Here is a 26,790-nt window from a genome sequence, read left to right on the forward strand (position 1 = left end):
ATGCCCAGCACAGCCGGCAGCGCTGCTAGCGTCGGAGCTTTGATCAACAGCGCCGGCAGCAGCGCCAGCGTCATGGGCATCGGTGCGGGCGGCGGCAGTGGCGTGGGCACAGGTGTGGCTGCTGCTGCCGCTGCCGAGGTGGGAGCCGGTGCTGCAGCCGCCGCCTCAGCGGGCACCCTGATAGCGCAGAGCACGGCGGGTACGAGCGCCGCCAGCGGCACGATCACGTGGGACAACAACGGCACCCTGCGCTCCATTAATCCCGGTGACTGGTCCATCGAGCAGTGCCTCAACTGGCAGCAGCCGCACCACCTCTACTTTCAGCTCGGCTGGGCCTTCCTCTTTCTGGCCTTCCTGGCCCCTCACGGCCCCTTCGGCTCGCTGTGGATGCGGGCGATGCTGCTGATCGGCTGCATCATGATGGGGATGTACGGCTATCTGGTGGAGTGCACCCCGGATGTGGTCCTCTGGTCAGGCCTTGGCATCGGCGTCAATTTCATCTATCTCATTGTGGTGCTCTGTCGACTGCGACCCGTGCGCTTTGAGCAGGAGATTGAGGCGGTAAGTGCAATCAACCCACATGCCCCATGCAAAATACATACATACTTATATTTTCCAAAAAGTAGGCTATGTATAAGGGAGATAGTCTGAAGAGACTTACGGTAAAAGCTCTCACGAGAGAGAGAGACGGAGAGAGAGTACTGCTGCTGCGGCTAACTCTGCTCCGCTGCTGCTGTCTTTCTGAAGTACTTTCCAAACGGGACAGCGGCAGCAGATCCAGAGAGAGAGAGAGAGAGAGAGAGAGAGCCGAAAAGTTTTTGCATTGCCTGCTGCCTCGTTTAGACGGCCTCCGTTTCAAGATTACTCCCACAGCATTGACTCTCTCTCTCTCTCTCTCTCTCTCGCTTACTTGTTCTTGTGATGTTTTCTTACCCCCGCCTAAAAGCATGCAATACCCTTTTAACGCTAAACACTTGAGAAGAAAGCCGAAGTTTCCCTTATTATTTTATAGAAAATGTAAAATTATATTCACTAAGTATTTGTTTGCTCTGTGTTTGTGTGTATGGGTGTGTCCTTGTTTATTGGCTAACGCGGCTATCGAAAAAATGTCTAGTGGGTTCATCTTGTAACTGTGTGTGTGGGGGTGGGTGGTAGTCCTCTTGTTTCTCTTTGTGCGTTTTAAGTGCAATTTGAAATGATTAAAGGATTTATAAATTCTTGGATGCCAGAACAGATGATCTTCCGGTGCTGAACGCTCTGCTCCTCTCCTCTCTATATTCAGAGTTTCGTGTATATATTTCTCTGTTCGAGTTCGATGTCGGATTCGAGTGCTTTGATATATCTAATCTATCCATGCAATCCGGAGTCCGCTGCTGCCGCACACGGCGAGTGCAGGTCCTCTCCCTGCCCTCTCCCCTCCCCGGTTTCCCTTCGGTGGGTGGACATTTTTGCATATATTCGCGCTTTTATTTCTGCGTTTGCTGCACCTCTCTCGCTCTCTTACTATTTTGTCTTGATATTTTCTTGGCGCCGCCTGAAAGACTGCAATAGACAGCAGACAAAAGAAAGCCGCAAGTCGGATTTTCCCCCATTAAATTTTAGGTCATATTCCGGCCGATCTACGAGTTTTCTCATCCCCCCTCCCCTCCCAGAAACCTATCGAAGGAAAACAATTATATCTTTATTTTAAGCACACTTTCAAGTGGTTTGAATATTTTTATTTATTGATTTTGTATTATTATTTTTTTATTCGATTTTTGCCCTTCTTGGTGTTTTTTTCTTTTTATTTTTTATGTTGGGTTTTTATTTTATGTATAATTAAAGAACTAAATTCACTAAGTATTTGTTTGCTTTCTCAATTAAAGCAGCTAAATATTATAGTTTCGATGGATTAATAAATAACCAAAAAAAAGGGTTGGGGGGGAAATAATAAAAAATGGAAGTGTGGTGGGAAGAGACGTTGCTTTCGGTATAATTAATTATCAATAGGCTAATAATTAATAACTGTGTGTGTGTGTATGGGTGTGTGTTTGTTTATTGGCTAACGCGGCTATCGGCTAAATGTTTTGTGAGTTGTCTTGTGAATGTGTGTGTGTGTGTGTGTGGGGGGGGGGGTGGGGTAAGTTTTTATCACAGGAAAATCAGATTGGAAAATCGCAGAAAATACTCGTTTAGTTTTTGTTTGTGGGTTTTTTGTGCGTTTTAAAAAATTATTTTGTGTGATGGCGAATGACTTTTGAATGTGGAATTTAATCGTTGAACATTTAAATACAATCGAGAGAATGCGTGGCGTGGCGTGTGTGGTCGTGCATTTTGAAATGATTTGAATGATTCTTTAGACTCTAGGATAAATTTATAAATTCTTGGATGCCAGAACAGATGATCTTTCGGTGCCGAACACTCCACTCTGCTCTGCTCATCTCCTCTCTTGTTGTGTGTGCAGCTGTGCCCTAGCTAAGATGTATTTTCGATGCCAGAAAATACAATTGCAGACACGTGGCCAGCATGACGGTCATGTTGCCAATGGCAATGGTCATGTGGATGCGACGGAAGCCTTTGTGGACGCGCTGATAGTGCGGACAGTCGATCAGATCGCCTTGGACAAGGCTGCCCACCTCCTGGCCACTGCCGATGGCGTCCTCGATCTTGTACTTCTCGTGCATCAGCTTCAGCATCGGCGGCACCAGATACAGTCGCACCACCACCTCAATGCCCGCCGCCAGCGCCAGCGATCCGACCTGGATGCCCGACGCCGTCGTCCAGCCACTAAGGAAGTACTTTGCATAGGTCACCAGCATCGTGAGACTGAGCACGGCGTTGAAGGCAAAGTACCGGGGGAACAGGATCTGCTGGCACTGCCCGAAGATGTGGCGCGGCAGGGAGAAGTACAGCGAGAGGCCTGTGTGCGAGGAAAAAGATTAGGGAATTATTAAAACGAGCTCCACTCGGGGAACGCTCAAAAGGGGACTAAGATTTGGCGTTGGATGGAGCGCTGATAGGTTGATGGATTTGGATGGATCCCCTGAGCCTTGAGAGCAGAACTTACCCGAGACGAATGTCATCCAGATCTGCGAACCAAAGTGAGTGGCGAATGCCCCCAGATAGACGAGGTTCGGCAGCGTGCCGCTACCTCCTCCGCCTCCGGTTGAGCTGCTGCTGCTCAGAGTTCTCGTCGTTGTTGTTGGTGTCGTTGCGGGGCTACCCTCGATCAGGTCGCGTCCGACAGTCATCAGCACAAAGACCAAGATGCAGACAGCTATCAAGTGTGCTGGCTGTGTGGTACGCGTCAGTATTCTGTGCGGATAAAAGAAGATCGAAACTAAAGTTAGTTGAACACTAAAGCTGTTATCAATTGAATGATTAATCGATGAATGCGCCCCCCCCCCCTGTTCGAGTTCGATGTCGAATTCGAGTGCTTTGATCTATCTAATCTGAATAAGTTATAGCCATGCCATGCAATCCGGAGTCCGGAGTGCAGGTCCAAGCTCCAAACCCTTGAAGCCATGGTGTTGTAACTCTTTTCCGAGACACTTGCTTCTGTCACCGACTGTACGTAAAGGCTGGAAAAATAACTCTTGAAAGAATATTCAGCGTTTGTCTCTCTCCCGCTCTCGCGCTCTCTGGTTACGTTACGTATGCACACACGTGGCCCTCACGATTAGATTCGATTGCAGCGAACTTTCGCACAAGAGAGCGGGGGAGGGAGAGCGCACGATCCGATCGCACGCTAATAAATTATCTCTGTCTCTTGCGTCGTCGTCGACGTCAAATGGGTGTGAGCTGCTGTCTGTGTGTGTGTGTCCGTTTACGCATTTGTTGCGTGGTCTGTCTGCTTCTATGTGTGCCTACCCTACCTCTCCTCTCCTCTCCGTCGTTACCCTTCGGTGGGTGCACATTTTTGCATATATTCGCGCTTTTATTTCTGCTTTGCTCTACTCTGCTTCTGCGGCGAATGTAGAGCTTTAACCATAGAATGGCGTACGTGCGAAAACGCATGCAACCAAATAATGAATTTTTTCCACTTCCCCTCAACTAAAGTTCCCCCCTCCCACCCCACAAGCCACACCATCCATACCACACCGTCGGTCATGGCGGGAGGGGGACAGAGTGAAGCCATAACTTAAGCAACAAATTGCCAATCTACATAACTGTAGATAATCTTGCACTTGCACCTTTAAGGCGAATCCAGAGAACAGAGCGAATTTAGAGAATCAGCTGTGCGGCGTGCCGTTCAGCTGATAAAAATCCAGAAACAGAAGCAAAAGTAGAATATTGAGGGAGGGAGGCGGGGCAACGGAACGTAACTGACTCAGCAACAGAGCCAATGACAAGAAAAGAGAGTGAGCGCAGAGCCGACGACGAAGACGAAGACGACGGCGATCCCACAGTACCGCACTACCTCTCTCTCTCTCTCTACTGTGACGTCGCCACAGAAATCAGACTTTGATCGAGAGTGACGGATAGAGAGAGGAGGGAGGAATGGGGGCACCCGTTCGAGTGGAATAGGGAACTCGGGAACTCTGTTGACGTTGACGCTACAGCAGCGCACTTTGCCCATACGCAACAATTTCAGTGTCAAGGTGTGAGGGAGGGAACTCTATTGACTCTTCATTTCGTCAGGGATCCCCGGCAGCAGATAAGCTCTGACCCACCCAACTGCCGCCCGCCCCCCCTAAAAAAGCTGACTCAACGGACAAGGCTATAAGCTCCGATAGTATTTTATCGTATCTATAAATACTCTTACTCGTGCTCGCTTCTCCAATTATATTTAGTAATACGTTTTTGATAAGTGAGACTCCAAATGAATCACCTGCAAGAACTGGTTTCTTTTTTGTGCGGGACAGAAAAGCAGGTTGCATTGGGTTAGGTTATGGCCCTGTCATTGGGCCTTCGAAGGGAAGTGACGTTCTAGTGCGATTTAAATTGAATTTCATGTTTCTTTAAGCTTTAAACATCGTCTGACAGAGGTCTAGCTTTCAGTTGTTTGCATAACCGTTTAGTGTCCAGAAAGCAACAGCTGACAACAACAGGTAATACAGAGTATATGCAAATTAAACAACTGCGGTAGCGGATTGTGTTTTTAAAAAGTTTTTATTTTACTTCGAACTTCACTGATATAGATTTAAGTAGAGGGTCACAAAGGAATTCCGGGCCAAGGGATTGCGCGATCTTAATATTTAGCTAGACTTTGCGGTGTCGCTGCTGGATCAAGACTGATTTGAACTTTCTGATCTTTGCATCGTTGATCCCTTTCGGGAATCGTTTTTCTATAAACATTTCAATTGATTTCGCCATCCCGAGTATTAGATTTCGTCATCCAAAGAGAGAACTGTAAAAGGCCTAAAGTGCAGGATCTGCAGAAAGCCGGGAGTGAGATTGTTTATGAGAAGCCGGGTGTGGGCAAACATTGGTTTTCCATTTAGGCGAGTGTCAAAGAATGGGATTGCGGCGGGGGCGCTTGAGATTGTACATCTTAGAAATCAATTAGGCGGAGGCCCAAGATTGAAATTGTTTTCGTTTTGGAAAACCAAAGATTGTTTACAACTCGTATAAGAGCTCAATGGAATTGGGTACGTTAACTCCCCCCATTCTTAAATGTTTCGTCCCGATACATTTTGAAGTTCTGATAGAGCTCTAATTTCTTCTGACAGTATTTGAATGTTGCTTTCCACTATTTCTTCTGACGGTATTCTTATTGATTTAATAAGTACAAATTTGGTTAATTTATAGCAGAAGTAAAATAACATTAACAATATCAAAATGATTAAAAATAATGTTGTTAATGGTAAGGCCGTATTACCTAATGTTATAAGGGGATTTAAAATATTAACATTATCAAAAGAAAATTGCTTATCATTTGATTGTATATAATCAACTAATTCAAAATCGCTATATCTATGATGCGATATATATTTTAGAATTTTACCCTTATCATTTATGTGGCTTATATTATTTATTACAATTGTGTTGTTGAATATAAGGAGATACGATCCTAACAAAGTAGTATTGTCTACGATATTTTTGCCTGAAACTAATATGGCACCATCCTGAATGATGTCTATTTCTTTGTTTTTTTTCCCTTTTTTTAGTGCAGTTGGCTTTAAAGCCATTAAGTAAATTGGTGAAACAGGTACTCTTTAAATTTATTTGTGCGTAATTGTTAAAAGTTTCACTTTTAAAATTATTCATTAAATAGTATTTCTCCTTACATTCACAAACTTTTTCACTTATAACTAACATTCCATCATTTTGTGAGATGGCTCTTGCATGGTAAAACTTGCAAATATCTTTAATTTGAGGATATTTTATGTAAATGATTATTAAATCTGCATTTCGAATTATTTTAACCGTTGCAATGTCCAACAGATCAGACAGTTCAACATTATGTTTTTCATGCTTATAAATGTCCTCTATTTCGTTTTTATTTAAAATTTTTGTATTGAAAATGTTTACTTTTAAGAGGGTTATGGTATCAACTAAATTTAGTAGGTCAAAAGTTATTAATTTTAAACGATGCTTTCTCAGTATCGTTTCTTCATTGAAGATGACATTCTTTAATGAATTTGATAGCAATTCAATTTCTTTGAAAAATTTGGAATTTATTACAAATTGTTTATTATTATTTTCAGTTAATTCATTTACTTTATTTTGTATTTTCAAAAAGTCGTCATGATCAGGGCTGCCTGCTATCCATTTCCAAATGGTACCTAATTCATTTATTCCCCTTTCTTTCCGTTTTGGAACTAATTCTGAAATCATTAATTTTAATAGACTTAAGTCCATTGATATTTCCCACTCATCGTCTGAATTAATTGATTTGTTGACATATTTGGATTCTTTATCAATTATCTCTCTATAAAAACTCAAATTAGTAATATGGAAAAGTTCAGCGTATGTTTCATAAGTGTAAACGTCTCTGTCGTCTTTGAGCAATAGATAGTCACTATGCGTATAGTCAATTACTTCCGCAGTCGTCAATATAACAAAAGTCAGTATTAGTATATTCGCATACATTTTCTGGAAAAAATATTTAATATTTGATGTTATCTTTATGTATAATTCTGTTTCTATTGTTGATTATAATTTTATTCGGTCGATTTTCCTTAACTACCTGCTTTTTGTATCGGGATTGAAGTTTATTTCTTTCCCCGAATTTCTTTTCATAGACTACTTCTCCTATTTTATAATCTTTTTCTCTTCTATCTTTGTTATGTATCTTAAGCATTTTGGTCTGAGCTTCCTTAAGTAATATTGGATTATGTTTGTGTTCTATTTTGTTATACAATATGTCATATGGCATTTGATTGGTCGTTGAATGTATCGTCAGGTTATATTTCAGTGCCGCCCTTATTATTATTTCTGAATAATCTGTTAGATTTAGTTCATCCTTGATGCACCGCGCTATTTCTGTTAGTGTGGAATGTACCCTTTCTACCTGACCATTTGAGGTGCTGTGTCTGGGATCAGCATAATAAATAGTTAAGTTACTTCTTTGTATGAATGATCTAAATTGTGCTGAAGTAAAGCTTGGTTCGTTGTCAGTCATTAATGATGTTGCTAACGGAAAGTGTTGTAAAATTTCCATTACCTTATTTTCAATGTTTAATTTACTTTGAATTTCCTTGACCACCAAGTATTTGGAATAAGAATCTATACAAGTTATGAATGTTAGGTTTTGGGCATAGTATATGTCTAAGTGTAATTGATCTCCTTCTTTTGCTGGAATGGGAGCTTCCCCAATTGGAATTTTTACAGGGTGTCTCCGATATTTGTTTTTGTTACAGATCTCACAATTTTTTATATATTCTTTTAATTTTTTGTGCAGGTTTGGCCAATAATACAGCTTAGTTATTTGTTTGTAATTTTCGTCTAGTCCTCTATGGGCTCTGCAATGTGTTTCTTCTATAATTATAGCTTTATCTTCTGAATTTACTACATCTTGGAGGAACTTTCTTGTGAAGAGAAATTTATTTATGAAGTTTTCCTTTAGCTTATTTTGGATAAGGTATAAATCTTCTAAAGTGCAGTGTATTCCTGTGGTTAAGTGAGGCTGAATAAATTCTTTTAAAATGATTAGCAGATTGTCAACCGTATCAAATTCAATAATATGTCGGGTATTTTCATAAACTCTTACTAACTCATGAACTGTGAATCTCCCTTGCGCTAATAGTAGCTGCTGTTTAAATTGGTTTAGAGGCTTGCTAGTCTCTTGAATGACGTTTTCGAAACTACTCTCTGCTGAATGCTGAGTATTTATGTCTGATTCTGATTCTGTCTGGTCGACATCACTATCTGTCATATGATTTATTTTAATCCGAGATAACGCGTCCGCTACTACGTTAGTTGAGCCTGGCTTATAAATGATTTTTGGTGTGAAACTTTCTATGAAGTAATACCAACGTTTCATTTCAACATTTGGATTTTTTTGCGACATTGCAAAGGACAAAGGTTGGTGATCTGTATGTATTTCAATTCCACTCACTCCGTATAAATAATTTCGCAAATTTTTTAATGCCCATACAATAGCTAATAATTCTTTTTTATTAGTAGCATATAATTGCTCGGTTTTACTTAAAGTTTTAGAAATAAATGTTATGGGATTCCCATCTTGCGACAAAACTGCACCTATTGCTATGTCCGATGCATCTGTGGTTAATGTGAATTTTTTATTGTAATCTGGTTGTACTAATTCAATATGTGCTATTAAACTGTCCTTTAAATTATTAAATGCTCCAATTGCTGGTTCATCCAGCTGTATTAATGCTTTCTTGGATGCCCTTCGTGAAACTTTCCCATTTACTCCGCTCAGATATTTTGTTAAAGGTTTGGCAATTGTGGCATAATTTCGGACAAATTTTCTGTAATACCCTGTTAGTCCTAAGAAGCTACGTAGCTCTCTGATATTTTTAGGAATTGGATAGTTTTGTATTGTGGAGATTTTGTCTGGATCTGTTTTAATGATATTTTGGGAAACAATGTATCCCAGAAATTTGGTTTCCAATTGAAAGAATTTAGACTTTTCTAGTGAAATTTTCATGTTAGCGTTTTGCAATATCTGAATTATATGAATTAGATCTTTATAATGTTGTTCTATAGTTTTTGAAAATATTATTATATCGTCCATATAAACGTGACAAGTTTTCCCAACTTGTTCTCTAAGTATATCGTCCATTGCCCTTTGGAAAATTCTGGGAGCGTTCGTCAATCCCATAGGCATTCTTAGAAATTCATATTTGCCGTTATTTATGGAAAAAGATGTTTTTTCAATATCTGATTCCCTCATTAAAATCTGATAGAAACCTGACTCTAAATCAATGGCCGAGAAATATTTTGCTTTACCTAAATTGGCAAGGATTACTGAAGGATCTTGCATAGGGTATCTATCCGGTATAGTGTTTTCATTAAGTTTCTTAAAGTCTATTACTAATCTATGCTTAGGAGTTCCGTCCTTATTTACTCCCTTCTTTGGTACTACTATTACCGGTGAATTATATGGGCTTTTACTAGGTCTGATTATACCTTCATCTAACATTTTACTTATTTCGTTATTAACGAAATCGTTAACCGAATAAGCGTATGGATACTGCTTGCCATATACCGGTCTATCGTGTTCAGTGTTAATCTCTCCTTTTATATCCGTTCTGAACGGTAACTGTAAATTTATATTGGCATGGTCTTCTTCGATGATAGATACCATTTTCTCTCTGAGATTTTCTAAATTGTCCTCTTTGTAGGTTATTGTGTTATACAATTTCATTTTTTTCAATTCAGAATTTGCATAATTTTGAATGTCGGATATTTCTACGACGGCGCGTTCAGGATTTTTGCATCCCAAACTTTTAAATTGTTTATTGTCGGATAATTCAACGACGGCGTGTTCAGGATTCTTTAATCCCAAACTATTCGAACTTTTAGTGTCGGATAATTCAACGACGGCGTGCTCAGGATATTTTAATCCCAAACTATTAAAACTTTGGATGTCGGATAATTCAACGACGGCGGGCTCAGGATATTTGAATCCCAAACTATTGACGGATAATTCTTCGTCGGCGTGCTCAGGATTTTTTGATCCCAAGCTATATAAACTTCCTTCTACCTTTACTGAATCGCTTTTCATTTCTTTTTCTTCTTCAAAATATTTTTTTATTATATATTCCTTCAACGGAAGGATGGTTTTTCCTTCTATAAAGGTTAATTTGTTTAAAGAAAGGACCTCGTCATATATTAGTTTCTCCTCATTGTCTTTATAACTTAAAGTCCCCTTTCCTGTATCAATAACCGCTCCGATTTTCTTTAATAGGTTAAATCCTATTAGTAAATCTGCCTCCATTCCATCTATTTCATAAAACACTTGCTTTGTGTTGAAAATTGTTATATTATGGAAATATTTAATTATTGAAAACCCATTCACTGTAGCAACTTTCTTATAGATTGGTAATTCATTTTTATTGTCGTAAATTCCTTTTTTTATATAACAGGAAGTTGCTCCCGTATCTATCAAAACTTTTAATTCTCTGTTTATTTTTTTGTCTACTCTTTTTAGGTAGGGCAGACCTACTTCGGGGGCTGATCTAAAAAATGATCCTCCTCAATGTTATTTATCCTCATTGCTTTATTAGCCGGTTGTTCCGACATTTCGTTTAGTTTTCGTTTCTGCGCTGGATTGTCGTTAGACTGATTATTCGGGACTACGTTTGCCCTAAAATGCTGGGCTTGGCTATAATTGTTATTATTTCTCCTAAAATAACCGTTAGTATTCTCCCGATAATTTCTATTGTTATTATTTCCCCTGAATTGATTGCTGTTCTGTCGGTTCCGGATTTGTATAGATTCGTCTACCTCCATTGGTTCTGGGGCCTGATTTTGTTGTCTATTACCCAAGAAATAGGGTTGTCCCCAAGACATGTTATTCCTCTGCAAATCCCTTTTTTGGTCGAATGGTGAACTGTTAGTCCTAGGTTGTCGTTGGTTGAATCTTAAGGTATTAAAATTATTATTCCCTGAATTTCTGGGACCGCTGAATTGGTAGGCAAATTGGGCCCGAATGTTATTAGATTGCAATTCCTGTACCTTTGCTAAGGCATTCGGTAAATCTGGGGGATTCAATGAAAATAGGATTTCAGCAATGCCGCCGTTTAGGCCAGTGACAAAAATGCGTAAGGCATTGTCTCTAATTTTTTTATTTGATTCCTTGGTGATCTCACTGTCCTTTCCGTGAGTCATTATTGTCTTATTTATTAACAAGGTCATTTTCTTGTTAACCTCGTTATAGAAATCTATAATTGAAAGGTTCCCTTGTCGGAGAACGCTTAATTCCTGTTCTATTATGTAAATAGGTCTCTTGTCACTGTAAACAAAGTCAAGCCGTGAAAGTATGGCATCAAAATTTAGAACTGTCCCGTGGTTGGTCAGTGCGTCATGTGCTGGTCCTGTTATTTTGTTTCTCAAAATTGTTAATGCAATATAATATTGCTTACTTCCTTTCTTATATAACTTCACTGCAGTTTCTGCAGCTTCCCTCCATCCTACATATTGGTTTAATCCACCATTAAAAATTGGTAGGGATTCTATTACCTTCAATGTGGTGTCGTCTCTTATTGTCTCGTCTATTGTTTCTGCCTGATAATCCGATACCTGATCGGATTTAGTTTCTATTTGCTGTTTTAAATTTACAATTTGCTCTTGTACTTGTGAAATTTGAAGTGCTATCAATTGTTTGACCAGATCTGCTGTGAGATCGGTCCTTGCTTGAGAGTTAATCATTTTTAGTTTTTCAAAATCTAAAGTTAGCTGATCCACTTTTAATTTTTCTTATATGTTAGTTTTTATAATCTTATATATCCTAATTGAACTTATATATTTATTAATACAACTCTTGCTCACGAAATATCCGGTAGGGGTCGTCCTTCTTAGTTTGGCAGATCTTCGAACGGGTCTTCCTTCTTAAATTTCTTTGCTCAGCTGGGTCTTCTGGGGGTCTTCCTTCTTTGGCTTCGCTGATCGTTTCACTTTCTTTGTATTTTGGTTTTGTCGGTTTTGTTGGTTTTGTTTTTTTAAAAACTTTGGGTTTCTTTGGTTTTTTTTGTATTTACGAATTGCCTTGATTAGCTTTTTGTTTTATTTGTATTTTGCGTTGTATTTGTATTTGTATTTGTATTTGTATTTGTATTTGTATTTGTATTTGTTTTTGCACACCCTAAGCTCCGGTTTGTTTCCTTTTTATCTCACTTTTTTTTATCTATATCACACAGTCACTCCGCGTTTTTAATTTTGAAGGATTTATTCCATTAATTAATTGTCCTTCGGGTTTCGGCACGACGCAACACTTTTATCATTCGGTGCTTTTTAGACAACGTCGCCCCACGTTGGGCGCCAATTAAACAACTGCGGTAGCGGATTGTGTTTTTAAAAAGTTTTTATTTTACTTCGAACTTCACTGATATAGATTTAAGTAGAGGGTCACAAAGGAATTCCGGGCCAAGGGATTGCGCGATCTTAATATTTAGCTAGACTTTGCGGTGTCGCTGCTGGATCAAGACTGATTTGAACTTTCTGATCTTTGCATCGTTGATCCCTTTCGGGAATCGTTTTTCTATAAACATTTCAATTGATTTCGCCATCCCGAGTATTAGATTTCGTCATCCAAAGAGAGAACTGTAAAAGGCCTAAAGTGCAGGATCTGCAGAAAGCCGGGAGTGAGATTGTTTATGAGAAGCCGGGTGTGGGCAAACATTGGTTTTCCATTTAGGCGAGTGTCAAAGAATGGGATTGCGGCGGGGGCGCTTGAGATTGTACATCTTAGAAATCAATTAGGCGGAGGCCCAAGATTGAAATTGTTTTCGTTTTGGAAAACCAAAGATTGTTTACAACTCGTATAAGAGCTCAATGGAATTGGGTACGTTAACTTGCACAGAAAAATTCCAAAAGCACTCGGGGAAAATAATGAATAGGCGTGATCGGGCGAGCGGCATGATCCATTACCGTGCAAACGAACGATAAGAGGGATGCCTGGCTACCCTGTCGCCTGCCGCCTGCTGATAATTCCCATTTTTCCGTTGGAATTTGTATGTCACATGGTGAAATGATGATAGATGATGGGTGTGTGCTCGCTTGTGATATTTTGGGGGCTCGTTAACATGGTGGGGTACTCACGTGTACAGTCGACTGCCCTGCAGCTGGGCGACCAAACAGGCGATCCGTTCCGATACCTTGCGCGTCATTTGGGTGCCAATGGCGAGGGCATCGTCCATCGAGGGTTCCATCGAGCTGAGCTTTCGCTGCTGCTGTGCTTTCAGCTGAGAAATATCCTCCACCTGTTGCTGTTGCTCTTGCTGCTGTTGCTGTTGCAGTTTGCGGAAGCGTCCGCACATTTTGGGAATTTTGAAGATCTCACTGTTGTTGTTGCTGCTGCTGCCCTTTGTGTTGTGGGTCTCTGTTAATGTCAGGTTCTCTGCTACTGCCACTGTCACTGCCGCTGTCACAGCCACTGCTGCAGCGCCGCATGTTACTATTTCTGCTTTTGTCTCTGCTGCCTCTGGCTCTGGGTCTGTGTCTGTGTCCACCATTTGTGCTGCCTCTGCTGAGGCCAGCTGCATGGAGGTGATATCGGTTCCGCTATCTTCGCTGTCGCTGTAGTTATTGCTGCTGCTGCCGCTGTCACTGCTGCTGCTCAGCTCCAGCTCTTCCAGGTATTGCTCCTGCTGCTGCTGCCTTTGTCGCAGCTTCTGCTGCTCCTTCTTCTGCAGCTGCTTCTCTCGCTTGCGCATCGTGTACTTCACGCTCTTGACGGCGCGCGAGGGCAAACCGAAGGCCATGTACCGTTCAATCTGCTGCTCGCCTTTTTCAATGCCCGAATTATGGCACATTGTTGCATTGATTTCTTTGTCCCAACGTAATTTGACCGTTAGTTCTTTGCACTCTCTCTCTGTATCTCTATCTGTCTCTGAATGTCTCTTTTTGTGTATTTCGGAAGCACTTTTTCGCACAATCAAAAAATAAAACTGTTTTTTAGTTCGAAATTTACGTGGTGGTTAGTCGAGGTACCGCGGGGGGTGGGATGGTTTAGTGAGTGTGGCCGAAGGGGGAGTGTGAGTGTGTGGTTGGTTGGGTGACGGCAGGCGACGACGTCCACGCGCGTTGAGGTGTGAATGGGGCCGACAGCCATGGCATAAGGTTTTATATACGACGGGGGCCGCCTGACGTTGCCGTTGCCGTCGCCGTCGCTGTGGCTGTCGCTGTCGCTTCGGTTCTTTGCGACGTCGCTGCTTCCTTCTCTGCGGCGCGCTCTCTTGAAAATGCTCTCTCGCCCTCTCTTTGATTACAGTTTTTTGGCTGATCAAGCTCTGCGCTTAAACGGCACTAGCTACGAGAGTGGGAGAGAGTAGCCGCCTCAGAGAGGGAGGTAAAGCGCTCTCCTATTCTCTCTGTCTTTTGCAGTTCCCTTATCACCTGCAGAATCTCAATTAGCGGTTTCTGTCACGCTGCTGTTGTGATCGTTTTGGCATTCGCGTTTTTGGCTCCCGATCCGAATCCGAATCCCGCCCCCCATATAAGCACCTGACAAATGGGACTCTGCGCTTTAATGAGCGCCACATGTGAATAGTTTTTGCGGCTTAACCTTCGTGCCCCACCTCACCCCACACCACCCACTCCACTCCACTCCACCTGCTCCTCTTCCTCTTGCTCTCCATTTCCCAGTTCTCACTTCTTTGCTCTCCCCTCAAGTCTCTGACGTTTGTTGTAGCTTTCCGTTCGCCTGGGCTTTGGAATTTCTACTACAAAAACACATTAAAATCCACAAAAAATTCATTGATTCAGAATTCCACACTGACGTCACAGAGAGAGCGCAATCGAATAGGGGGGGATCTCTTTTGGGGACCCCGATCTGCAATCCGAATCCCCGAATGAGTCGTCCATCGAATTCGTTGAATCGATTCTCACTTTTACGTCGACGGTGGTTTTGTCGGCTGAATCTTTCACCCACCCAAAAAAAACACAAAAACCTATCTCTGACGGATATATCCGTATTAGATATTTTCTAGCGATCTACCAGAAAGCCCTAAAGATCATTCATTAGCAATCGTATTTGCTTTTACTTATATCTTATATCACAATTACTTTGAAGGGCTCTTACTTATCGTTTGAGGCTCGTTTCAAAAGGTTCTTATATGATCTCTCAGAATTGTCTTTGATCTTCCAGTGGGAAAGATCAACCGATTGTTAGGGTTAAAAAAACGCAATGAACGCTTGGAAAGATCACTCTTAGAAGATCTCTAGCTTCTATACGTTCATTGATCAGTAGTCTTTTATCTTCTAAGATTCTGATGATCGTTGATCTCTACATAAACTACATAAACTAACCATTTCTTTAAAAAATTTGTTTGACAGACTGACTGACTGACTGATTGCTTCGTCGGCCATTTTCTGTATACATATTTCAGACATCTTTTTTGGGGCCGCCGTTCGGGACGTGCCCCACATGTCAAGAGAGCTGCTGATCTCCGGCACCGAAATATTGGTAGGGGAGGGAGGCAGGGAACTTTCTATATAGTATCTTCTCATCCGCCACGATTGCGATCGCGTTGATCGAGGGCCCACAATCTGCTCATTATCTAATTGCGGCGACGGGGTCTCCACTCATCACTTCACTCTTTTCCGTTGCCCTCTGGAGCTTTGGCCGGACGTGGATCTTTGTACCAGACGATCAATCGATGTATCCGATCCGTTTATGGCGCTGGGGACTCCTTTTTGTGCATACAAATGTTTGAATTAGTTTCGTTATGGAAGCCCCGATATTCTTTCTCTTTCTCCAATCGATCGCACCGATCCGATCCGATCATCGTGACCATTATAATTTCATTTTAATAATTCAATGGGGGCTCTTCCCTCGATTTCGTGCCCACTCATCGTTGCTAAGGAAGAATCGCTTTCGGCAGGCTTTAGTTCTTCGAATTTTTGGAGACGCAATACCCTCGAAAGAGGCTCCCATCCATCCATCCACCCATCCGTCCACTGATTGACCATGATTTTTGGACTGACTTTTAATCATTTAATCAGATTGTTTATTTGGCAACTTTTTGCTTTGTTTATTTTTATTTTATTTTTTTTTTATCGCAAAGAACCGACCCATGGTGGCGACCCACCGATCCCCTATGGACTTTGATCTCTGACTTTGATGCAAAAGATTCTGACAGTCGATTTTGGCAAGGTTGAAGTGATTCATTTGAATTCATTTGAAATTATTTGCTTACTCATTAGCTTCTTCGGAAGGTGGTAATGAACGGGAACCTTCTTATCAAATAATTTCATTAGGATTAGGCGATATTTCATTTGAATTTTCGGGGAGAAGCCATAGAAGGCATGAAAGGATCGTACGAATATACATTATTGTTGATACTTTTGCTCTCATAGGAATAATCCAAGTTGAAGATCTATCCTTGATCTACTTTTTATGGTTTTCATTATCTCAGGAGACATACCAGATTGCATACGAAATATTATCATAGTTGGATATGTCATAGATTTATCATGACCCTATAAGGGTCTTCCTTTATAATTTTGCCAACCATTTCTAGTCCTTTTAGAGATATTCTTTGTACTCGATCCTCGATCCTCGAACATTGATCTTGCTATGAGACTTCGGGGAACCACGGGGAATCGGCGAATATTATCAGATTTAGCTAATTTCGCGCTTATCTCTCGTTTATTTATTTTGTGTTTGGACAATGGGACGCGATGGTCTCTACGTGGGCCAAAAAACGTCTGGTTTTGCCGTCGCCTTTTGTTATTTTGATTTTTTTTTGCGTTCATTTTGGGGCTGTGGCAAATTCCACTTGATTGCCTCGAATGCGGACGTGCCGCTCGGCTTTCACGTCACATGCGTGTGCTGTGGTCGGTGGGAGAGAAGGCGGTCGGTACAGGGTACATGCGGGACATGGAAATGGTTTTCTTTTAGCACCTGACGCACTCATCGTCAGGCGGTCCCCGAAATCTGATGAAAGATGTCGTTCCTTGCGTCAGCATCTTTGGATCATCAGATCAGCTGTCTGTCCATCGTATGGCAGTGATCCAAACAGAGATCTATCTCCATCTCAGAGGGCAGGCATGTCTTTGGTCACGATAGCCCCCCGAAGCCCGCACAATGCCTTCGCTCAATCATTGTCCAAAAAAAGAATAACAAACAAAATTTAATCTCCGATGGAGGGCGGAAAAAGCCCATGTGAGGCGGTGTCTGCCTCAAAGAAAGTCATATGAATCGCACATCGGAATCGGAATCATCGTCGATTATTGACAATAGAACTCGATTAGCACAAACAGAAATGAAATATGAAATTTCGAGAGCGACAAACAACAGCCAAAGGCAGGAGACCGACTTCATATGGTATTTCACCATGAGGCGGTAAAAATTACGATCCAACTGGCTAGAGGATCGGCTGATAAAATAGAGGCGCAGTGATAAGGCGATGGTTCGCTGGAGAAAGCACAATGTCGGTCAGAGCGGAGTGGGGAGTGTGTGCAGATTGAAGTGCATGGCTACAGGGGTGCAGCTCCTCTTATCAGCAGGACAAGATGGTGGTTGTTGATGGCGATCCATTTGTTTTTTTACAGCCTGCACTGGAAATTTCCCATAGATACTACCATTGCCATATTCTGACCATTCCGTAGCAGCCATAGAAAAGGCATTCAAGTGCCAAGCGGCGCAACGTGTGCACCTATCGATATTCCCAGTCTCTTACTATTACTCCCGCTCTCTCTCTCTCTCTCTCTCTCTATCTATGGCTATGACCGCTCCATTTGCTCCAAGGTGTTTTCTATGAGGTATACCAGAGTGATATTTTCCTTCAATTCTCTCAACAAAATCGCAAGACTGGCGCTCGAGCCAGTATACCCCATTTGAATCCACCTTGGCGCTTGCTTATCACAACAACAGGTTCAATGGCTCTTGAATGCTTTTCTGCGCTCCCTGTGGATCTGCTGCTGCTGCAGCACTGCTCCTTATGTTGCTGCTGCTGCCGCGCCGCCTCTTCTGTTTCTTTTGCTGCTGCACCTCTTTTACTGCAGCACTGCTTCTTATGTGGCTGCTGCCGCGCTGTCACTGCTCTTTCTTCTGCTGCTGCAGCACTGCTTCTTATGTTGCTGCTGCTGCGCTGTCACTGCTCTTACTTCTGCTGCTGCAGCACTGCTTCTTATGTTGCTGCTGCTGCGCTGTCACTGCTCTTTCTTCTCCTGCTGCTGTTGCTACTGCTACTGCAGCATTGCTTCTTATGTAGCTGTTGCTGCGCTGTCACTGCTCTGTCGCAGAAATCTGTGGGAGGGGTCTCTCTTCTGTTCATTCGGGCTGGTCAGCTCTCCGTTCTCACAGCTTTTTAAGAGCATTTCATTACGTGCGAGCAGGTGAAATGGCGATCATTCGGCAAGGAAATATGGTACCTACATACGTGAAGCACGTATGGCATTCAGTGGAAATTGCGCAGACTGGGAATGCATTAAATGTTTGCAGAGGTACATATGATAAAGACCCCTGTGATGGAGTGGTGTTGCGATTCTGCTGATTCTGGGGTTTATCTACTGCTTCTCAGTCTTGTTTACTGCTTGTCAGATGCATTTCAATGGAAGCTACTGCTTATCCGACTCAATCACTACTTTAGGAGATCATCAGCTGAATAATGAATGAATATACTGCTTTGTACAGAGATTCTGTTGTACAGTGTTGATATATAAAGAGTGTTTTCCACTATGCTTTATATGATTTCTTCTTGGGAATCCCTTATATATTTATACGATCTTTATGGGTCTGCCGGCGCACTCTTTTCATTCTCAGTGCCATCGACTTATGGCGCCTGGAAGTGCGGATCGGTTCCGCAAAGTGCTCGAAATGGAGCGAAGAGAGCATTATCTGTCATAAAAATCATTCAGATCATGCAATCCATCATCCCCATCATACCCATCCCCCCCTTCTGGTGTCTCAAATTGGTCCAGTGGTCGCGCCGTAGTATTATCATTATGTGTGTACGCATTATTATTATTATTTTGTTCTGTTGTGTTTGGAATTCTCGCATTCATTGATTTCAATTCGCAAATTGCGGAGCGGCTCAACGGAATTGCGCTTTGTTTCCCACACAAAAAAGAACGACGACAATCGTATGGTCATCGCTCATCTGTATCTGTATCTGTATCTCTATCCCAGTGCAGCAGTTCATCTTCATCAAGAGACCCGCTATTCTGCCAGGGCCTCTGGTCAGTGCCTCTTCCCATTCTCAGTGTTTCGTTCCGTTTGTGCCTCCACCTACTCCTCGGATACTTTTTTCTTTACTCTTTCAGGCGGGGTATTCCAGTATTGGATCATCTGTTGGTGCTCCACCTATCCTCATCTATCAGATATCCACCAGGTTGAGACACTTAGTACTCGGAGCCACTCAATACGTCCCCTAAGTTTCACAGCAATCGAATGATGAAAGAGCATTCTACTCCATACATTTCTTAGGGCAAATCTCTTCTATCCCAATTCCAATGGTACTTTTCAGCCTCTAAGATAGACCTTCTGGCTTTGAACAGATGATCTCTCGGTCGGCAAGGGTATCCCCGATCCGCGTGTAGCCTTTATGGATCTTTGTATTTGAAGCCGGCGCGCCGGCTGGCGGCTCGGAGCTCCGCCTGGGCTTTTGGCGTACGTGACTTTGGCATCTGCGGCAATGTCCGCGACGACCGACGACTGCCGCCGGCTCTCGACCGCTGGGGCTGCGACTGTTGCAAATCGAAACGAATCGCTGGATTTGCCCCTGGAGTGGATGCCGCATGCGGCACAGGGAGGCGGAGAATGGAGAAGCAGAAGCCGCCAAACCTGCCCCGTTGTCGGATTTACAATTTGTCTGCCGCTCGGGCTAAACTTTTTGATTATTTTATTTATTTATTTTGCCCAGCTCGTTAATGTTTAATGTTATTGCCGCCACAAAACAGCAAAAAGTGGAAAGAAAATCCACATGAAACTCAACAACGAATTGGAAAGACTCTAAGTTTAAGAAGGAAGAATGGGGAATGGGGAATGGGATATATGTATTCCTGAATATTACCATTTGAAATGGTACCATCTGCAACCATGCCTCTAATCCTCTACACTCCGCGTCATGCAGCAGCGCCTATCGGTCGGTCGACAAGGATTGAGTCCATGAAAGTCCATGTACTCTGTATTTAGAGCAGAGTACTCGCGTGGCAAAAACTGCTGGCGTTTCATGCAATGTGATCTGCTGCTGGTGCTACTGCTGTTGCTGTTGCCACTTGCTGGTGGTTGGTGCCTCCATCCGATGGCGACTGAGGGGCCCCCTGGGTCGTCTGTCTAACGGCTGCGTCAGCAGCAGTATAACAGCAACATTTTCGCATGGCAACAGCCGATCGTTTGGGCCATGTGATTGCTGATCGCGGATCGCGAGTCGCTGTTTACTGTGCGCTCGCTTGTGGCCCATTTCGCTGTGATTGCGTGGGGGGTAGAGGTAGTGGTAGGGGGGCAATCACAGACGACTGCCCCCGAAAAAACAACTAGTCGAAGCGTCATCTAGCAACCCCCGCCGAGCGTCTGCTTCTATCTTGTTGTACTTGACGATTAGCAGGGCGCGAATCGGAGCCAAAACGAATGTCAACATTCGATTCATTTAGTGGAAAAATGTTGAATAATTTCCACAATTTGTTTGTCTCGACTTACGGGGAAACGGGGGAGCACCCTGGCAACAGATGAGGCCCAACACCCAACTAACCTCTGGGGGGATGATCATCACTTGGGGGTTCAATGATCTCTCTCTCTCTCTCTCTCTCTCTGGGGATACCCCTACCTTTTGGGGCTGGGATGGGGGCTCGACCTGGAATGCATTTCATTTTGTAAGCACAGGTGTGGGAACAGCCCCATTAAATACTATAAGGGAATACGAGTACTTCCAATGTAATGCCCATCCGCTGATCGTGTGGAAAAGGGGTACTACATATGATGACTAATGCGAATGCCATCGTGAATAGTCATCTACTTTGAAGCCCAGAGAGATTTAGAGATCGCAGATCCATAGAGTAAGACTTAGTCAGGCATTTTGAAGACTCGGGCATTCAAAAGATCAAAAATCTATTCTCAAAAGCGAGAATAAACCCATCGATAAAAAGATCATTCATTATTGAAGATGTGGGTTATGGTTATGGGTGCCAATAACCGCTTTCGTATACAAAACCCCAACGTGTTTGTGATGAGTGTTTAATTATAGGGGGAAAGATCTTTCCTTTGAAGCTGGAAACTTAGGCTAAGAAATCCATATTTGCATAGTTCCCAACGGGTATACCTTGTGGTAATATCTCATTAAATGTTGGCATTATTCTTGTATTCCAGGTATACATGGCCCTGTTCCAGCCGCTGCATGTGACGCGACATCAGTTCAAAAAGGTGCTTAACTGCATGAAGGTGATACGTGCCCTGAAGTACCAGGAGGTCTATGCCCAGGAGAAGGTCACCAAGGTCGATAGCCTGTCGCTGGTGCTGAGTGGCAAGTGAGTTACAGAATTAACGATTCCACCATCAACAGAACCTGCGGTATACATTTCGATTTCCCCACTTTGAAGGTTGGTCGTGTCGCAGCATCAGAGGGCATTGCATATTGTGTTTCCCCATCAGTTCCTAGACTCGCCGGAATGGTTTGGCGTATCGACAGATGATTACTTTCAGGTATGTACCATTCTTTCAAATATACATATGTATGTACATATATCTTTTATGCGTATCTATTGCTCTTTGGCAGGTCTCCATTATGGCCATGGAGGAGTCCCGTGTGCTCATCTGGCATCGCGACAAGCTCAAATTGTCAATTATGGCCGAGCCCTTCTTGCAGACCGTCTTTGATCATATATTGGGTCGGGATGTTGTGAAGAAACTCATGCAGGTCACACAGGTCTGTACCCACCGTAGGTACAGTCTCGGCTCCGATAAGTGATTCGATTAACTCGATTTTATTTGCAGGTGAGCGAATCGATAGCCAGCAATGGCTTCCTGCCATCTGGGGGTTATGCGGAGGATGCCGAGGATAAGCCGATGCTCATACTGAAGAAGAGCGTGGATGTGGGCCATGGACTGACGGCGCTGATTAATCGACAGCTGCAGGGTGAGTCGCCAATCTCCCCTCACTCTCTCTCTCTCTCTCTCTCTCTTCCTCACCCTCTCTCTGTCACTCTGTCTGTATCTCTAGCTGTCCCTCTCTTTCATTCTTCAGCCTTCATTTTCTCACCTCACAAACTCTCTCTCTCTCTCTCTATCTCTGGCTCTCTGTTTGCACGCCTTCTGCTTGTGACGGGGCTTTTGCATGGCTTAACCTCACTTTTGGCTAGAACCTAACCTCACATTTGGAACCCAACCTCAGCCTAACTTCGAAGTACGATTACAAGTAGTTTGATTTATTCGTTAACTTTATTTATATTCATTTTGATTTGTACGTTTCTGTTTATTGTTCCGTTTTTCTTTTTACCTTTTTGCAAAAAACAAAAAAACGAAAAACAAAAAAAAACTCTAATTTTAGAAGAGCATGTTCCCTTACTTGGTCGCACGTACAAACAACAACTGCAACTGCAACTGCAACAAGAACAACTGCAACTGCAACACCAACTGCAAATGCAACTGCAACTGCAACAAGAGCCACGAGTGCACGAGTCCTCCTCCACCTCGAACAACAACGATCAAAGTGCTCTGTAAAATGAAGGGGGAAATGAAGAAATGCTGCTACAACGATGCCACTCGCAACTCGCTACTCGCTCCACTTGCCATACCAACAAAACAGTTCACCTCTGACCCAAAACCAAAACATAAAAACAGACGACAATCAACCAATCACGACACGATACCTCCACCGCCTCCGCCACCGCAGAAGGTACACACACACACACGCAATCGCTGAGAACAGGAGCCCACCAACAGCAACAGCAGCAGCAGCAGCAACAGCAGCATTATCCACGTCATCATTCAGTCCATCATTCACTCATCAAGCCGATCCGATCCGATCGCAGAGAGAGCCAACGCCAACTCCAGTGCCTATTCATCATCCAGAAGCAAACATCGCATCGCATCGCATCTCATAGAATCTATCACACACACACACACACACTCCCCCGCCTCCTCCTCTAACCAGTACTAATCACTCTAATAGCATTACAATATGTACTCTATATGTTTTGTATAACCAAACGAGAAACCCCAAACCCAAAACGAAGATCCAAACAAACAAGCCAGGCACCATTCGAATTTCGCAGACCAAACAAATCTAACTTGTCACTCTCCCGCACTGATACCCCAAGTACACGCCACAGAAAATCTTACGAAAGTAAAGCAATACATTTTCCGCAGAAGTTTAGGCCCATCAATCGACACCGCTAATGAAAGATTACTGAGAAGGCAGCGGAGCTATAAATTGAATTGAATTGAATCTGAGGAATTTGTTGAAGTTAATTCAAATCCTTGAATACGACTACTCGTATGAGTTGTAGTCAAACCAGATCCACATCCATATACGAACATGAGATACTCGACTGATCATGATCAAACATCCACATACTTGATGTTTGACTTTTGAGTATGTGTACTCTCGCGCGAGTATAGTATGCTGTAGTTAAGATGTTTGTTTGACTCTGATCATGATCATAGGCTAGTTCTCTGACATATGATCTTGCAGCGAAGCGAGATCTGAAGTTGATAGACGTTTGTGACTGATCTTGAGCACAGATTCAAATTAGACTAAGATACTTGACTGTAGCTGAAGAGATTTCTCATCATAGATTAGACTTTTGGTGTAAATTATGTTCTGTTTCATAGATTGTGTCAGTCGTGGCAATCGATAGATAATTGTAATCTGCAGCTGTATGAATTTCCAACTTCTTCAAGATCCTTAAAAGATTGTGCCACCAGCAGAGACATCATTAATTCGGATACTCGAAAAAAAGCAACTGGTTGGAGAACAGCTCTCGATGTCAGCGATTGAAGATTGAAGATCGAGCGGTGTTGGGGCGGGGGCGGGTGAATCGAGTGACAAGTGATGATGATTAATGAATGATAAATGATCTTTTAACCCAAAACGAAATCTTCAAAAGATCTGTTCTCTGAATGAATTTTTGTTATCTAATATACTTTTTACCCATTTGTTTGTCATTAACACATTTATAATATTATTGCTATTATTTGTTGTTTGTGTTCTCCACATTTATGTTGATTTGCATACAAATTGAGCGCGAAAACTAATTAGAATTAATATTTAATACTGTGTAAGCAATACCTAGGCACCTAAGTCTTTGTACATATATAACCATATTTGCAATATAGGACATACACATACTCTATAACCATATATATATATATATATATATATATCCTATATATATGCTATATATATTTATATCTGATTTGCTGTGTATAATCGCCCCGCTCCAATCGCAGGCCCAAGTCTCATCCCCCCCACACGATACCCCAACAAATAATTATTTGTATAACGAAAGGAATAAATGTGAATGTGTAAACAAGCCAAAAACGAAAGCAAATAAAAAACTAAAAATCATATTATATATATCAAGAGAAGAACATCCACTCATCCACTCGTTTCGTATCAGATACATGTATACTATATCTTCCAATCGATGGGAAGGCACGCGCTCTGCCGCTGCCGACTGTCGACCATTTGGCATCATTAACAATATTTTGGCATTGATTTGTTTTTTATTTTAATAACAAAAATATTTTCTATTTAATTAAAAAATTTTGCTATTGTCGCGATCTCCGCGCCGACTGTTGATTGCGATCTGTCGCTGTCTGTCTGTCTGTCTGTCCGTTTGTCCATCTGTCCGTCCATCTGTTGTGCCGAGCGTCGATGATCGCGGGAGTGTGACGGCAAGGCGGTTGGGTATTCTGTGAGGCATGTGGCAATCTCGCACACACTCTGTAAACACATCAAAAGCTGAGCTGACGATCACTTCCGCCCCATTTGCAAGCCCGTGTATCAATAATTATTGTAGCGTATTCACTTGTCTTAGCGACTAATTAAAGGTTCTACAGCAGGAGCAATACTTCTATAAACGAATTAAGCGGAAAGAATAATTTGCTGGCAATCCAATGAAAGCCAGCTACTCGAACATATGTATATGTATATGTATGCCATTAACCAAATGGCGCGTCTGATACGTCAGATAGTACTTTCTAAGATAGTCTTATCTAGGGTGGCTAGAGTACGTATTAGAAATAAGATCGATCGAATCCATAGCTAAAGAATAGAACTGTCTGGATGATTCATTGATTAATCGATCTACAACAAAGTTCAAACACAGAAATAGCATAGTCTCGAAATAGAATTCGATTAGAGGCTCTCAAAATATCACGTGCGATTAGCAGGCGCGTGACACACTGACCTATAGTTTGAATGTTCAAACACCAGTCGTATTTTGACTAGTTGTAATTTGTATCTGAATCTATGTATATCTCACTCTCTGTCACTGCTTCCCTCTGCTTTCCTCCTCACTCAAATGACTTTCACAATTCCCACCCTTCCCTATATCAAAACAAAAGCCCACCTACATACATACATATATTGTACTATCTGTATGTTTGATTTGTGATGAAATTTATGTATTTGATTTTCTATTTTTTCGGTGAACTATAATTTTGTTGTACGATATGTCCAAAATAAAAAAAAATAAATAAAAAAAAATCGATCATAAACGTTAATCAACAAAACTACAACTCCAACTACAAACCAACCAACACCTACAAAATCCTACAAAAAAACCAACAAAAACCAACCACCAAACCACCGAAATCGACTATCGTTCGATTATCTGTTGTGTGTGTGGTGTTATCGGTGTATCAGCCCTGCCCAGGATATCGAAGTACTACGATTGCGGTAAGTCCAAACTCCAAACTTCAACACCAAAGAAATCAGTAATCAGAAATGAAATCAAATGAAAGATGTATGTATGCTCCTTAGTCTGTGTGTGTCTCTCTCTCTCTCTCTCTCTCATATTCTGTCTTTCTTCAGAAGTCTGTGTTACCGTTACCGTTTGTAGTGTGACCGTTTGTGTGTCTGTTTTGAATAGTTATCGTTTTTCGTAAGCTTTTTAGAGTTATATTCTATGCATGCCTGCCTTTGTTAAATCAAATAAATTAAGTGTTCCATTCGATAGTGCCCCCCGAAAAGCCGAAACAACTCTCTTGCTAACCGCCGTCTCTTCAAAAAACTTGAATAGAACTTAATATCTGGAATACACATTGAGAAATAATATATACCTTTCTCTTCTCTTTTACTTGCTTTGTTCTTTTAAAACTTTCCGTTTTAGCTGGTGATCCAAACTCCTGGCGACTGGGACGGATCGATGAGACTGACCACGAGACGGCCGTGTGAGAGAGAGGATCAGTGCGCAGGAGGAGGAAGAGGAGTGAAATGTTTAGACTTGTGTTTTTGAGTATTATTAGATGTATATTTTAGGTAATACTAAAAAGAGAGCCCCTTGCTAACCGCAGAAAACCGAAAACAAGAAACAAAAATTACAATACTTCTAAGGAAACCAAATGCCATGCGTCGTTATACAGATACAGAAACAGATATACATATATATATATATATATATATATGTATACTGTAAGAGATACTATCAATCTTGTTATGGGTATTTCTATGGAAATGCTGGCGTGCCATGCTGGTTTTTTTCTCTTCAAATTTTCTTTTGTCAATGAGCTTTAATAAGTGATTAGTTGATTTTCTAAGAACATCGAATTTAAATAGATTTTTTATTGCTAGT

The 26,790-nt window shown here is 42.0% G+C and overlaps 2 protein-coding genes across 4 annotated transcripts; one reads left to right on the top strand and one right to left on the bottom strand.

Moving 5' to 3' along the window:
• Positions 1 to 26,790, top strand: LOC6597853 (blood vessel epicardial substance). Of its 3 annotated transcripts, XM_026991144.1 has the most exons (7): positions 1 to 561; positions 21,362 to 21,519; positions 21,592 to 21,694; positions 21,768 to 21,917; positions 21,986 to 22,127; positions 25,863 to 25,895; positions 26,329 to 26,790. In XM_026991144.1, exons 1-7 carry the CDS (start codon positions 1 to 3, stop codon positions 26,391 to 26,393), a joined length of 1,212 nt encoding a protein of 403 aa, XP_026846945.1. In that variant the 3' UTR covers positions 26,394 to 26,790. The 3 variants fall into 3 exon arrangements, with proteins under 3 accessions (XP_026846945.1, XP_026846946.1, XP_026846944.1); XM_026991145.1 differs by lacking the exon at positions 25,863 to 25,895; XM_026991143.1 differs by lacking the exons at positions 25,863 to 25,895; positions 26,329 to 26,790 and adding an exon at positions 22,539 to 22,734.
• On the bottom strand, positions 2,231 to 13,921 carry LOC6597854. Its single transcript, XM_026991142.1, has 3 exons — positions 13,153 to 13,921; positions 3,047 to 3,294; positions 2,231 to 2,899 (listed from the first exon to the last, which is right to left on the bottom strand). The coding sequence occupies exons 1-3, from the start codon at positions 13,863 to 13,865 to the stop codon at positions 2,451 to 2,453; spliced, it is 1,410 nt and encodes a 469-aa protein (XP_026846943.1). The 5' UTR covers positions 13,866 to 13,921; the 3' UTR covers positions 2,231 to 2,450.

The sequence above is a fragment of the Drosophila persimilis genome, unplaced genomic scaffold (genome assembly GCF_003286085.1).
Source record: "Drosophila persimilis strain 14011-0111.01,24,50 unplaced genomic scaffold, DperRS2 tig00000653-arrow-arrow-pilon, whole genome shotgun sequence".
Taxonomy (NCBI): Eukaryota; Metazoa; Arthropoda; class Insecta; order Diptera; family Drosophilidae; genus Drosophila; species Drosophila persimilis.